Source organism: Bidens hawaiensis, unplaced genomic scaffold, assembly GCF_021521415.1.
Source record: "Bidens hawaiensis isolate Kalapana, Puna unplaced genomic scaffold, B.hawaiensis_p1.1 tig00022235_1, whole genome shotgun sequence".
NCBI lineage: Eukaryota > Viridiplantae > Streptophyta > Magnoliopsida > Asterales > Asteraceae > Bidens > Bidens hawaiensis.
The window spans coordinates 64,632-78,399 of NW_027493451.1; the positions used below are offsets into that span (position 1 = coordinate 64,632).

The window sequence follows — 13,768 nt, forward strand, 5'->3', positions numbered from 1 at the left end:
GATTTTCTGGGCTTTTGTCTGCTTAGTGGGCCCCTATGCACCTTTGACCACTCTAATCTGGTTTCAAAACCATTAACCACCCAGATTCAGGCCACATTTCCGTTAGGTTGGTTTGTTTGCTATTCGCATATGAGTCATGTGAAACGTATATGACTCGTATGGTGGGTGTAGGACAACATGAAAAAGGTGGCATATATGACTTGTATAATGGGTGTATGACAACATGAAAAAATGTGATGTCAACATAGGGATGAACAAATTGTACCGAATTGGGTATCATCGGTACTAATTTGGTACTGAAATTTGAAGTATCTGAATTTTTGTCTTCGGTATTGGTACCAAGCTCATTCTTATGACAACACGCATAGGGTGTATGAATATAACATCCATTTTTGGTCTTCTTTGGGGGTGGGTTCTGCAAATGGACGTAACTACAAGATATAACAACCTTTTTCACTATTTGTTAGTTAATGCAACCTTTTTTGTAATATATATACACATTAGTTTATATTAAGGTTAACCAATTGTAGTAAGTATATATAATCTAGGGATGTAACAAGTTCAGTCAATTATGAACTTATTTAAATTTGCTCAAAGTCTTTTAACTTAAAGAGAGTTTGATGTAATATGCCATATGTTTTGAGTATCATGTCTACTTGTTTAAGGAGTATCTCAAAGATTAATCATAGCATTTGCACTCACATGATGGTCTATTCATAAAAAATGGTGATGAGTTAGAGCATAGTGTTTCTGTTTGTCGTGTTAAGGGCCTAAGGCGACAAGAAGCCGCTACAAACTAGCTGCTCTGCTTATTCATTTACTAAAGTTACAGGGTAAAACAAACCCGAGGGAAGATCATGTTCAAATTGATTTGTTGATGCATGGAAGGTTGACATGGTTTGTTAAGCCACAAGTTTGATGGTGGACGATGATTGTCCACAGTGGATGGGGGCGTCCACGAAACCTATGGAGGGATTACTTGGTCCTTGTAAACTAGAATTGAATGATCCACATAATGGATCCGCCTAGAGCATGATCTCAGTAAAAATAATTTGGAGGTGATAACTGTTTGCTGGAATTAACTATTTATGAGCACAAACACTGAAGCCGAAAGCCAAAATGAAACCGTTATTTATTGCACAAACAATGATTCAATGAATGAGAAGTTGAGAACGTTTATGTTTTGTTGGTGGTAGAATGTAACATGTCAAATGTTTTTGAAGAACAAATTTACTCAATTTGACTTGAGTAAAACTTTTAAAAAGCGAGTTTCGATCCATTAGACTCATTTACACTTCTATACCCCTAAACCGTGTCTTAGAAAACACACGCGAGTTTAATGAGTTTGATACAAAAAAATAACAAAATTATAATATGTAACCACTTTTATTAAAAGTTTTGGCAGTTAATATAAATTTATGTTGAATTTATTCTAAATCTTTTGAATTTTGTGTAAAAAAACATAGAGCCCTGAGGAGACTTTAGTGGACCCCACATCTTGTCTGTTTGTCCTTGGGAGTTTTTCACTCTTCTCCTCATTTTAATATTTTATTTCTATTTTCTTCCTTTAGCTTCTATAAATGTCATAATCACCCCTTTAAACTGCCTTTTTTTTTTCTTTTGCACAACATTTTGAATCGGGTTTGAAACCAAACTTCTCATCAGAAAAATAGATGGAACAATTGTATATAGATATTTTATATAATTTACTATAAAACGATTACAATAAAGTGGCAGGCAAACGGGCAACAAGCTGCGCCGTAACCCCCTTTTGAATAGCAAAGCCAATCCTGCTAAAAACGAAGCTTTGGGACCTAGAAGCTGAAGAGGTTCCGTGTAAACAAGATTGTTTGCTAAATCAAGCAAGTATCGTAACAAATATACATCGTCACGTTTTATTTTATTTTTAGACTACATGACATTAATTTTTCTAGATCTTATTTTACTTTTATAAAATTATAAGATAAATTTAGAATTTTTAAACAAGAATTAGAAATTTAAATCATGACTTTTACACTAAAAAGTCACTAAATTACATGTATTTGGAAAATAAACGCACATCAATCAGACAAATAGACAATCACCCTCCACTTTGCATGCTTAGAATAATTACATGTTTGAATTTTAATTGATTCATTATAGATTTCTTAAAACGTGTAAATACAACATTTAGTTGTCAGTTGCGTAAACAATTTAAAAAAATAAAAGTCATAAAAACAATTATCTCGGGCATATTTGTTCACTTACCTACTTTATACTGGTCTACAACTAAAAACATCTTGATAGGTATAAATCTAACCGTTTTTTAATTTTTCTTTATATATGCGTGAAATTTTGTAACGTGTCGAGTTTACTTTAATGAGAAGTGAGTTAGAATTTATTGATTCTAAACTTTTGAGTCATTTAACTTGGAAATAAAGTGAATTCGAATTCAAATAAATGTTTCAAAAAATAGTCATTTTCCTTGATTAAATCAAACAAAATGTTGAGTCCCTTTAACTTGGTATTTGCCCAAAAAAGTGATATTAGATTCTTGTTTTTTTTCTTTCTTTATCTGTGCATAGGATTCTATACTTTTAACCAACATAATTCAACACGAAATCACTCACAAAAATAAATAAAAACTTTGCTTTTAGGAAAGCAACTTTCACAGAAAGAAAGAAAGAAATACTAGAAGCAAAAGTGGCAGTTTTGTTGTGTTGTACTCAAATCATATTCATTGTGCAGTAAGAGTTGTACCTTCATGAGATAATAAGTATGTGTACGGGGGAGAAGGGGTGAGAAATTTGGTGAACATTGCCCTTTCAAGCGATATTGGGGGCGATTTGTGTGGAGGGGGCGATGAATATTTATCGCCTGGTTTTGGTTTATAATAATAATAATAATAATAATAATAATAATTATTATTATTATTATTATTATTATTATTATATGTGTGTGATATATATATATATATATATATATATGGTCGATATACTGTACAATAATGCCATAACGTACGATATGTACGCGAGACGCTAAAAGGCAAAAATACTAAAACGCTCAGCCAAAAACTAAAACGCTTAAAAACGGGTTTCGTGAAAAAAAGTAAAAAATTGATCGATTAACCATTCAAATATGTTTTTTCGATGAATCGATGATTAATTGGGTATGTATTGATGATTCCGAGATGTAATTTTATGGATCAATTTCGTGAATACAAGTATTCTTATACGTTAAGGATTATTGTATTGTATATTTTCTCTCTTTATATGTGTATATATACGAGGCTACAACACAATTAAAACAAAAAACCAAAACTTAGCTCTTTATTAATTGGGCGTATATTACGCAAGACGTCTCAGTTACACATCGCCTAAGAAAAACAGACATAATTATGGGAAGTCTAGAAGTTGTTTGTTTTTATTGGTGGGACCAGAGTGTTTGATACAAATGGTAACACAGAAATATGCTGGTGTGGGACAAAGTTAGGAGAAATCAATGAGATACAAAAAGCCGACATGTGGGTCCCACTTTCCACCACCCACCCCCCAAATGTTTTCTTCCTTTCTCTCTTTTTGCACCAAACTCATATCCCTTCTTGTCTTTCTTTCTTTCTAATCCACATCAAACTTTCAATCTTTCTCCTAAATTTTCAATCTTTCTTCATCAAGATTCAATCTTTCTTGATAAAGATTGATTAATATTCAATCTTTCTTCTAAATTGTCAATCTTTCTTGATAAAGTTTCAATCTTTCATGTTTTCTTGGTAAATTTTCAATCTTTCTTGATAAAGATTCAATTTTTCTTGATAAAGATTCAATCTTTTTAAAAAATGGATGTAACCCGTGGTTTATTAGACCAACTTCCATCCAGTGATGGTGGTGGTGGTGTGCCATCTGGTGGGTCAACAACCATGAGGTCAATCTTGACTGGGTCAAAGTCAAAAGAAGATAATAACAAGAACACCATGGTTGTGTCTACTGAGGTTACTTCATCATACCCTGCTGTTGTTGATGATGAGAGTTTGGATGGTCTTGAATTAGGACTTGGGTTGAGTATTGGTGGTGGTGGTGGTGGTTTGAAGTCAAAGACTGTGGTGACTGGTGGTTGGAGTCAATATGCAAGAATCTTGACTGCAAAAGATTTTCCTACTACTTTGGTTTCTGAACCTAATAATTCTTGTTCTTCATCTTCTTCTGTTAATATCCCAAATTCATCAGCTTCTGGTACCAAAAGAACTGCTACTGATTCTGTTTCTCCTCCTAATGGTACCAGGTATTATACAAATTTATCAATAATTTTCTGTTTTTATTTTTTATTTTTTTAATATATTTCTAGAGAATTTGTGGTTAATATATGAATTCTTGGATATTGGTTTTCAATAATTTTCTGCCTTTTTTTATTTTTTATTTTGTATATATTTCTAGAGAATTTTTGGTTAATTTATGAATTCTTGGATAATGGTTTCAATAATTTTCTGTTTTTTTTTTATTTTTTTATTTTATATATATTTCTAGAGAATTTTTAGTTAATTTATTAATTTTTGGATATTGGTTTTCAATAATATTCTGTTTTTATATATATTTTTTATTTTTTTATTTTATATATATTTCTAGAGAATACGCCCTGCTTGCGGTGCGCACATATAATGTATATATGTGTGAACCCTTGGGTGGGCAAAAGTAAAATTGCACTAATTTTGACGTTATTTTACTAATCACGTGAAAATAACGTTAAAAGTGGCGGAAGGTTAATCAGGCATCATGTGGTGGCGTTGATAGCCGAAAGACAAGGGCACATGCACCAATCAGCCGGTGTCCCGATGATTGAGTGCTATGTGTCTTATGTCCAAGGCTTGATTCAAAACTACTATCGAGCCGGGGGTCTCACCGGAAGTAGCCTCTCTATCCCTATGGGATAGAGGTAAGGCTGTCTACATCTTACCCTCCTCAGACCCTACCATAGCATTGCTATTGGTGGGATATACTGAGTACGATGATGATGATGATGATGATGATGATATATTTCTAGAGAATTTGTGGTTAATTTATGAATTTTTGGATATTAGATGCTTGAATTTGTTATGTGGTTGTGATGAACACCATCAAGGGATTTGTTTTACATTTAAAGTTCATAACTTTATTATTATTATTATTATTATTATTATTATTATTATTATTATTATTATTATTATTATTATTATTATTATTATTATTATTATTATTATTATTATTATTATTATTATTATTATTATTATTATTATTATTATTATTATTATTATTATTATTATTATTATTATTATTATTATTATTATTATTATTATTATTATTATTATTATTATGCTTTTGTTCCTTAATTATGATTCCCCTTAGTGAATAATAGAATAAGAACAAAGCATGCATTTGTGGGTTCTTTTTCATTATTCTGTTTAAATCTGATATTGCATGTTTTATAGAATTATAGGATGCTAATTTATTTTGTGTGTGTGAATCTTGATGATAAAAAATTGAATCTTTTTTATAATCTTGTGGATCTTGATATCTTGTTTGATTACTAATTTTTTTTTCTTTATTTTTTCTACAATAAATAATTTTTAAAACTGAAAAGTAATAATTTGGGTTTATTTTAATATCTAGTGAAAGTAATTAAACTTTTAAAAATTTGTGTGTGATTATAGTGTTGTTGGATGGCCTCCTGTAAGTAAAGCTCACCGGATGCCTAATTTGGCGAACCAAATGAAATCACCAACCGAAAACTTTATATCAAAATCTGAGCAAAACAAAAGCAAGAACCGAACGGTTGGGATTAAGGATTATTCTGATGAAAGAAATGGGACTGCTAACAAGAAATATCGGTCGGTAAAAGTCAACATGGATGGAACTCTGATTGGAAGAAAAGTTGATCTTAATGCTCACACATCTTATGAGATGTTGGCTCAAACCTTACATGAAATGTTCTTCAGTAAATGTAAGTTGGTCTTTTTTGAATTTTAATTTTACACTTTTTTTTTAATTGTAACGATTCCTACACATATAAACACAAACCGAGTTACATCTGGATAATTTTACACTAGACAATATTTTATGATTTATAATTATACGCGAAGTTATTAGGGATTTCGCAAAAAGTTTGTTTCTTGATGATTTTAAATCGATTTAGGCTTTGCTTGATCTTGAATCTTGACTTAATAAAGTTTTGATATTTCAAACTTTGATTTGCTTAATTAATTGATATATATTTTTTTTGTTGATATATGTTTTAGGGCCAAGCAAAGAAGCAGTTAAACCTTCAAGATTATTGGACGGGACATCCGAATTCATGCTCACTTATGAAGATAAAGATGGAGATTGGATGCTTGTTGGAGATGTTCCATGGGAGTATGATTTCTTAAACTTCCATTTCTTAAAACTTTGACCCGCAAGTTGACTTTATTTGACTAATGTTGATATCTACTCCACTTATTCGATTTCAGGATGTTTATCAGCTCCGTCAAGAGGCTTCGGATCATGAAAAATTCCGAATCCAATGAACTCGGTGAGTATGAGTAATTTCTTAGCGCTTATGGTCATTTTGTGTAAGGGGTCGAAATGGTCATTTTGTTCGACGGGTCCAAAAGGATCTGCTTGACCAAAATCGTTATTCGTGTTTATTAGTAAAGATTTTTCAATAATAATCAGTTTATTTTAATAGAAATAATTTAAGGGGTTTTATACGTTAAAAACACACTTTAAGTAACTTTCGGCCCATTTGACTCGTTTCTATTGAGCCTAAACATTTTTTACTTGTTTGACCCGTTAAATATTCGCTTATTTCATATGAAAATTAACTAACTTCGATGTGATTAAATCTCAGCTTCAAGATGTGAAGAAAACAGCGAGAGATACAGAGACTGATTATGTCTAAAGATGCATATAAACTTTGTTTTCTAGTAAAGATGAACTCGGGAGCCAAGTTCTTGTTGGTTAAAAGATAAAAAAAAGAGAGTAATGGTTTGATCGACGTGTTTGGTTTTGTGGGTTTCTATAAAATCCTGCATATTTCATCACACAATGGTTTTGAGTGAGACCGGTTTTGTTTGGAAGCTTTGTATAAGTGAGCATCTAGTTTTGATGCAAGAAAGATATTAAGCATACACAATGCACATGTCACTGATAAATTGAGTTCTATGATATTGTAAGTATGGAATATACTGTGATAAATGAATTAGGTGTTTTTAGATTTTTGTGTAATTTTGGTTGGATTCTTTCATGTTTTGGTTTCTTGTATATTGGTGTTGTGGATACTTCAATCTTGATTAATGTACCTTTTATGCGGGTCAAAATTTTTCTTTTGCCCGCAATTATATTAAGGTTATAATAAATAAGATTACAAGAAGTAAAAAAGGTGGATATTAAATATTTAAAAGAAATAGAACACTTCACATTTTTGTTTGTATGATATCATTATTTTTTAGCATTAGGTTATGTGAAAGAAAATGTGAATATTAAATATTTGAAAGAAATTGAACCCTTATCAACTACGGTCAACTAACGGTAGATGTTAAACTGAGCCCGCCGTGAAAATGTGTGGGTTCAACATGCGCAATTTAGTTTTCAGGGATTAATGGTGTGCCTGACAAAATTACATAGGGAGGCCAATCACATTATTATTTATTGGTAGGGTATTTGTGAGATCCTTTTATCTACCACAAATTCTTGCAATTTAAAAAAAATAACATATATGTAATGTCAATTGTCAAACCCTTTAAAATGATAAGAGATACAAAAACACTAAACAAAAGAACAAGCATGTTAAGAAAAATGGATCCTTTTGTACATTGCATACAACAATGTTTATACAATTCAAGAAACCACTTACAAATTACAATCCAAATCTCCAAACCCGAAAACCAAAACCGTAAAACGTTTTTACGGTTAGTTTTTTTTACAACGAGGGCGGCGGCCCTCTTAAATATTCAAGGCTCAAGCCTTAGCCATTACTAATAATCTGGCTACAAACCTTATAAATTAGTACATTACCACTCATTGTTACTCTCCATTAGTAAATATACACTTCTTTCTTTATATGTATTTTTTATTTTATTTTATTCTTTTATTTGGGGATGTCACTTATATACACCCAAAATGAAAGCATGAATCTCAGCCCAACTAGAAACTGTGTAAAGGGTACCCGAAAGACCCTTCCAACTAGGCGAACCGCCTTCGATTAACTCTCTTTGTTTTTTTACTAAACCCGAAAATAATGAGACGAATGAAAAACCGAACAAACCTCCAAGTTTTTTAATATTAGCACTTGGTGATATAACGATCCCGATATCTGCTTTTAAAAGACAAAGCAGATCTTCAACCGAACCGCCAATGTAAACCGATAAGTTAGGACCATTGTTGGTACATATATTGTTGAAAGTTTGAAGCTTTTCGATGGGAGACCGAACTTTTTTCAAGATTTCACCGGTTGATATTGATTCATCGAAAAGTAACTCGTTCGAGTGCACGTTTGGGAATCTTGAATCTCCTGTTTGATCAAATGAGATTAGTCATTTATATAAGAAGAGTAAACTGAGGTTTGTCCAAATCTGCGGTTTTAGTCTAATAGTTTCAAATTTGTGATTTTCGTCCCCGTGGTTTCATTTCACCTGCAATCAAACCCGTATTCATTAACCCCTTTAAGTCTGGTCGTTAAACCCATCAGCGTGCCCTTTACGTGAAGGGCAATTTTGTCCTTTTTTCCCCAAGTACACCGCAGCCCGTCACGTGAGGGGGGCTTGCGAATTACGGCTGGGGTTTATTTGGGGAGAAAAATGACAACAACGCCCCTCACGTGAGGGGCACGCTGATAGATTTAACGACCAGACTTAACGGGGTTAATGAATTCGGGTTTAATTGCAGGTGAAATGAAACCACAGGAACGAAAATCGCAAACTTGAAACTATTGGGCTAAAACCGCAGATTTGGACAAACCACAGGGACAAAAACCGCAGTTCACTCATATAAGAAAGTATGCAATCTTTTTAGAATAAAAAAACACACACACACACACGCACAAACCTGAGTTGAAAGCGGACCGAATGAGATCACCAGACCAACAATATGAAAGTATATGGGCATCAACTGCAACATTCTCTTGTTTTTCAATTTCTCTAAAGAATTCAAGACAACCATCTTGAAAGATCAAATGTTCAGCAGCCCATGTAATGTCATCCATATGCAATCCTTTCAATACACCCGAGTTATCCACTTTTAAATTTGCCACCTTTTCAAGATCAGATAACGGCCCGAGTGCGTTACACAGCCTTTCAAAATCGAATTCTGTGGCTGCCCAACAAAAATAAAACAAAATTTAAGATTTTATAATAATATTACTAAATACCAATTAAAAGTATGTGATTTATCATTTATGGCACAACATGAACAAACGTAACACAAAATTTGCACGTTTGGGTTTAGTCTAAATGGGTTTGGGTAGAACCTGCAAACCCGTTTAGCTAAACGGGTTGTGCCCATGTTGAACCGGGCGGGTTTGTGGGTTGACCGGATTAACCATTTATTTCTTTATCTAAAATGTGTTTATGTAATAACTTAAAACTATTTGGGATTTTTATGTCAAAATTATAAAGTTTTAAGTAAATCGGCATATTCTAAACATAATTTTTTTTGAAATATATAAATATTATGTGGATTAAAATTCAAAAGTAATTATATGCATGAAAATAATTAAACAAAATTCTTTCCCAGGCTAAACGGACCGTGTTCATGTAATCATGTCAACCAGGAATACGTGTGTCGTGTTTAGGTTCATGGGCATGACACGATTATCATGTACGTTTAATATTTTTGGGCTCAACCCGCGAACACGACTCTGCAAATATGATTTAAAATACATGATACCTTTTTCACTAAGCATGATGTTGTCAATACACTTTTCATATTTTTCAACATATTGACTATGAAGACCACTCCAAACATCCCGAAGATTATCCAACGACGGTCCATCACCACCGGATTCATACCCGCTCGAATTTACAGTTTTTGATGATTTAATAATTGCCACATCAGCAAGAAGTGCACCAGAATCAACAACACTGCATGTCATGTCAAAACCACTGCATATTAAAACACTGTGTTCATCGTTTCCGTGAGCTTGGTACAAGGGTACAACAGTGTTTTGGGTGATTGGTTGTGATGAGAAAAAATCTACTTGAAGCTTCATTGCTTTGTGGTAGATTGTTTCGACAAACTGAAGCTCTTCGCTGGTCAACGATACGGTCAACTTATCTAAAAGTTCTTCAATTTGGTATGCAGAATCCTAAAATTGTAGCAAATATAGCATAAGATACAAGTTGTCTTAATTGGTTCATGATAGAGGAATTTAGTGTAAAACTTGGAGCAACACCAACTTGAAGGACCCGAATGGTTAATACGAAAAGTACAAGGGTGGTATAGAAGATCTCAAGGGGCGGTCTGGTGGAGATCCAAAGTTCAGGGACCAAGTTGAATAACTTGGTGTCATAGTTATCTTTTATTTATTATTAAATAAATTAGAAGTCTAGTTTAATTATGTTTCCTAGTTTGAGTAGGATTAGAATTGTGGGAGTTATATAAACCCATCATTAGTTTTCTTTTGGTAGAGTAGAGAAGAGTCGAGAGAGTAGAAAGTATTTGTTCTTATTTCTTATTAATTAAAAGAGTCACATAAACGTTTTATGCAAAATCGTGTTTGGTGTTCTTGATTCACTTGTCTAAGGTTTAACATTTAGAGGTGGCTATTTGACCTGTTTACTTACGAATGGGTTGAATGCGAGCACCCAAAGTCTACTTTTTGTTCATACAACTTCCTATTCGTCTTATTCAAATATTTGGATCAGTGGTGTCAAACGAGCCAAGCTCACCTAGGCTCGAGTTCGAATCGTTTAGCTTACTAGAGCTCGAGCCTGAGTTCAGCTCGTTTTGAGCACCGATTTTTACACTCAAGCACGGCTTGCGTTTGAGGTTTCGTGGTCGGTACGGTACGGTACTATACGATTCTGTTTGGTACCAGTATTTACCAAATTTCTGCATTATGGTACTGGTAATAAACCGAGCATATTCGGTACCAAGTGTTTGAGAAATTCAGGATCGATACAAGTATGATACCGAGCTCCTCTAAACTTTACTACATCAATTGCATTGAACCAGCTTGTTAGTAGTTTTTCAAGTGTGAACTTGGCTCAGTTATTTTATAGAAATTTATAATTTTAATTTTTATACATACATAATGTATACTATTTAGTTAATATATCATAAATTTATAGATAACAATTATATATATAATAGGCTCGTTTAGGCTTGCGAGCCAGTTTGAGCTCGATAAGTGAAACTCAGAATTGGACTCGTTTACTAAACAAGCTAACTATAGCCTCGGGCTCGATTCGAGCTTTTAGAAAGCTGATCTCGGGTGTCTCGCAGTAGTGACTATAGTTTTTGAACAACAACAATCTCATTAATTATTTACACAAAGTTTTGAAAAATCAAAAAGTGTTCAACTTGTGTTGTGTTTTACTATTTTATCTCAAACGGGTCAAATAAAAAGGCCTAAAAAGGTTAAACGGAGCACATTGACCCGTTCGCTGACCACTTGGCACACTCAACTTGTTACACTAATCTGTTAGAAACCCCCATGAATAATATTAATAACAATGAAACAAACCTCGAATTTTTTAGAAGCGAGACTATCGATCCACTTTTTGTAAAGATGATTATTTTCATCGGGTTCAAGAACCGCTTGTATCTCCTTACTCAAAAAAGATTGAATCCTCATCGAAGGCGCCATTGCAGCAAGTGCATATGCAGAAAGCTTAGTTTTTTCAAACGGGGTCGCAAATTTCCCGGGAAACTTTTCTCTAACCGACTCACCCGAGGCTGCTGCCAGCAAGAAATCTGTGTATTTGATCATTGCACGGTCCGAAATGTTCCCTGCTGGAAGCTCAAATCCCCATTCCTATGTGGTTAATATTTAAAAACTCAAATTATATACAAATAAATACATCTTTTGTAATTTAGAAAATAAAATTTGGGATCATACTTGGACAATTGATTTGAACATAGTCATCTTTTTTAATACTCTTTTTCTAATCTTTCTTATCACAGCCTTGTCATCATCATCATCTGAGCATTCTTCTGCCATCTCAAACCTAAAGTTCAAAAATTTCATAGTAATCAGATGCATGCTTGAAGAAGTAACGATAAGATTAACAAGGGTGTAAATGAGCAGAGCTGCTCGTGAACTATTCAAGATGGGCTCGTTAAAAACTCGTATCCAGACAAGCTTGCTAGAGCTTTTATTAAGGCTCGAAAATAAACTAGCTTGAGCCTGAGCTACACATATCGAGTTCAAGCCGGCTCGTAAGCCTAAACAAACATTTTATTTATATAACTTGTATTTAAATAATAACTATTGGTGGTATATATAAACATATAACAAAAATAATTATACAACATATATTTTAGTATATTAAAATTTATAATAAAAAATAAATACGCGAATAATTATAAATAGGATGGATACTTTGAAAACTCATTTGAGTTGTGAGGACTCGAAAAACTCCATGTAACAATATATTTTTTTAAAAATCATATGTTATGTGTAAGTTTTATTTACGAAAATAAAAAATATTATGTGGATCAACTTCGGGCATAGGTGTAATGAGTATGTAAACGTTCGTTACAATTACGCAAATTACATTATTCACGCATATATGCAAACATTCTAACACACCTATTTTAATAGTAGATTCACATATTTTTTTATTCTAGTAGATGTAACTTACATACAATATATATATGAAAAAAAAATTATCACTAAGTTCTCACAACCAAGTAAGTTCTCAAATGATGTCAATATTCCCAACTATAAAACATATACAAATAAAATAATTAAATAAATACCGGATAACAAACTAGCCAAGCTCGAGCACGGGCCCACGTTTGAGCTTTAGAAATATAGCTCTAAACAACCCGAGCTCAAGCCCAAGCCCAAGCCCAAGCCCTCTTAGACTAAAACAAGCCGAGCTCGAGCCTAAACAAGCTCGGGCTCGGCTTTGATTAACAGACAAACTTACGCTTCAGCTGAAGCTTCAAGAAAACGAAGATCTTGAAAGATACAATGAAGGAAAGAAGCAGAATCCAACTTCCCAGATGCTAATGATAATATGTAAGGAGTATATATCGCGAAAATCGACTCGTTTGTTGATTTCTTCCACAAACTCTGCGCGATCCCGCCTTCGTCTCCGATCATTAAATTTAATCCCCCCATTTTCAGTATTCACAAAAATCAAGATTTTTGATCAAAAAAGTGAAAAACTTTATCTTTGATAATTTGATGAATTGGATTAAAACCCACGTCAATTAATGCAATTGAATTAGTGGGTACAAGTTGAAATTTCAATTAATCAAACCAATTAATCAAATTCAATTAAATTGGATTGCGATTGGAAAGCTTAATTTCAAGATTTTGAAATATTGATATAAATTTAGGGTCAGTTGGATGAATATATGTTTGGATTAGAAGTGGGTTGAAGGGTTTTATGGATTATATTAATGTGGGTCAAGTTCCGACATAGGAGACTCGTGAGTCGTTGGTTGTTAATGGTGGCAAAATCAAAGTCAATGATTTTGACTTTTGAATAGAACACGGGACGGACGAAGTCATGCCGCATGCGTACGATGTTTGTATTTAACTTTTACTAGTCAAAGACTATATGCTATATACAATGGGACCTTTTTTTTTGTTTTATTATTATTTAAAAAAA

At 33.0% G+C, this 13,768-nt stretch overlaps 2 protein-coding genes across 2 annotated transcripts; one reads left to right on the forward strand and one right to left on the reverse strand.

Moving 5' to 3' along the window:
• Positions 1–3,652: 3,652 nt before the first annotated feature.
• Positions 3,653–7,287, forward strand: LOC143565014 (auxin-responsive protein IAA12-like). Its single transcript, XM_077052124.1, has 5 exons — positions 3,653–4,257; positions 5,660–5,949; positions 6,245–6,359; positions 6,455–6,516; positions 6,835–7,287. Exons 1-5 carry the CDS (start codon positions 3,815–3,817, stop codon positions 6,873–6,875), a joined length of 951 nt encoding a protein of 316 aa, XP_076908239.1. The 5' UTR covers positions 3,653–3,814; the 3' UTR covers positions 6,876–7,287.
• Positions 7,288–7,856: 569 nt separating this feature from the next.
• Positions 7,857–13,461, reverse strand: LOC143565022 (bifunctional TH2 protein, mitochondrial-like). The gene is made up of 6 exons (XM_077052130.1): positions 13,079–13,461; positions 12,043–12,151; positions 11,668–11,958; positions 9,870–10,287; positions 9,030–9,296; positions 7,857–8,496 (listed from the first exon to the last, which is right to left on the reverse strand). The coding sequence occupies exons 1-6, from the start codon at positions 13,270–13,272 to the stop codon at positions 8,087–8,089; spliced, it is 1,689 nt and encodes a 562-aa protein (XP_076908245.1). The 5' UTR covers positions 13,273–13,461; the 3' UTR covers positions 7,857–8,086.
• Positions 13,462–13,768: the final 307 nt, after the last annotated feature.

Excerpts from the sequence above, each read along its gene's own strand:
- LOC143565022 (XM_077052130.1), bottom strand. The coding sequence starts at position 13,272 with ATGGGGGGATTAAATTTAATGATCGGAGACGAAGGCGGGATCGCGCAG. Across the intron at positions 12,152-13,078 it reads CTTGAAGCTTCAGCTGAAGC|GTTTGAGATGGCAGAAGAAT; the intron begins GTAAGTTTGTCT and ends TTTGAACTTTAG. Across the intron at positions 9,297-9,869 it reads CATCATGCTTAGTGAAAAAG|CCACAGAATTCGATTTTGAA; the intron begins GTATCATGTATT and ends TTTGTTGGGCAG.
- LOC143565014 (XM_077052124.1), top strand. The coding sequence starts at position 3,815 with ATGGATGTAACCCGTGGTTTATTAGACCAACTTCCATCCAGTGATGGT. Across the intron at positions 5,950-6,244 it reads TGAAATGTTCTTCAGTAAAT|GGCCAAGCAAAGAAGCAGTT; the intron begins GTAAGTTGGTCT and ends TATATGTTTTAG. Across the intron at positions 6,517-6,834 it reads TTCCGAATCCAATGAACTCG|CTTCAAGATGTGAAGAAAAC; the intron begins GTGAGTATGAGT and ends ATTAAATCTCAG.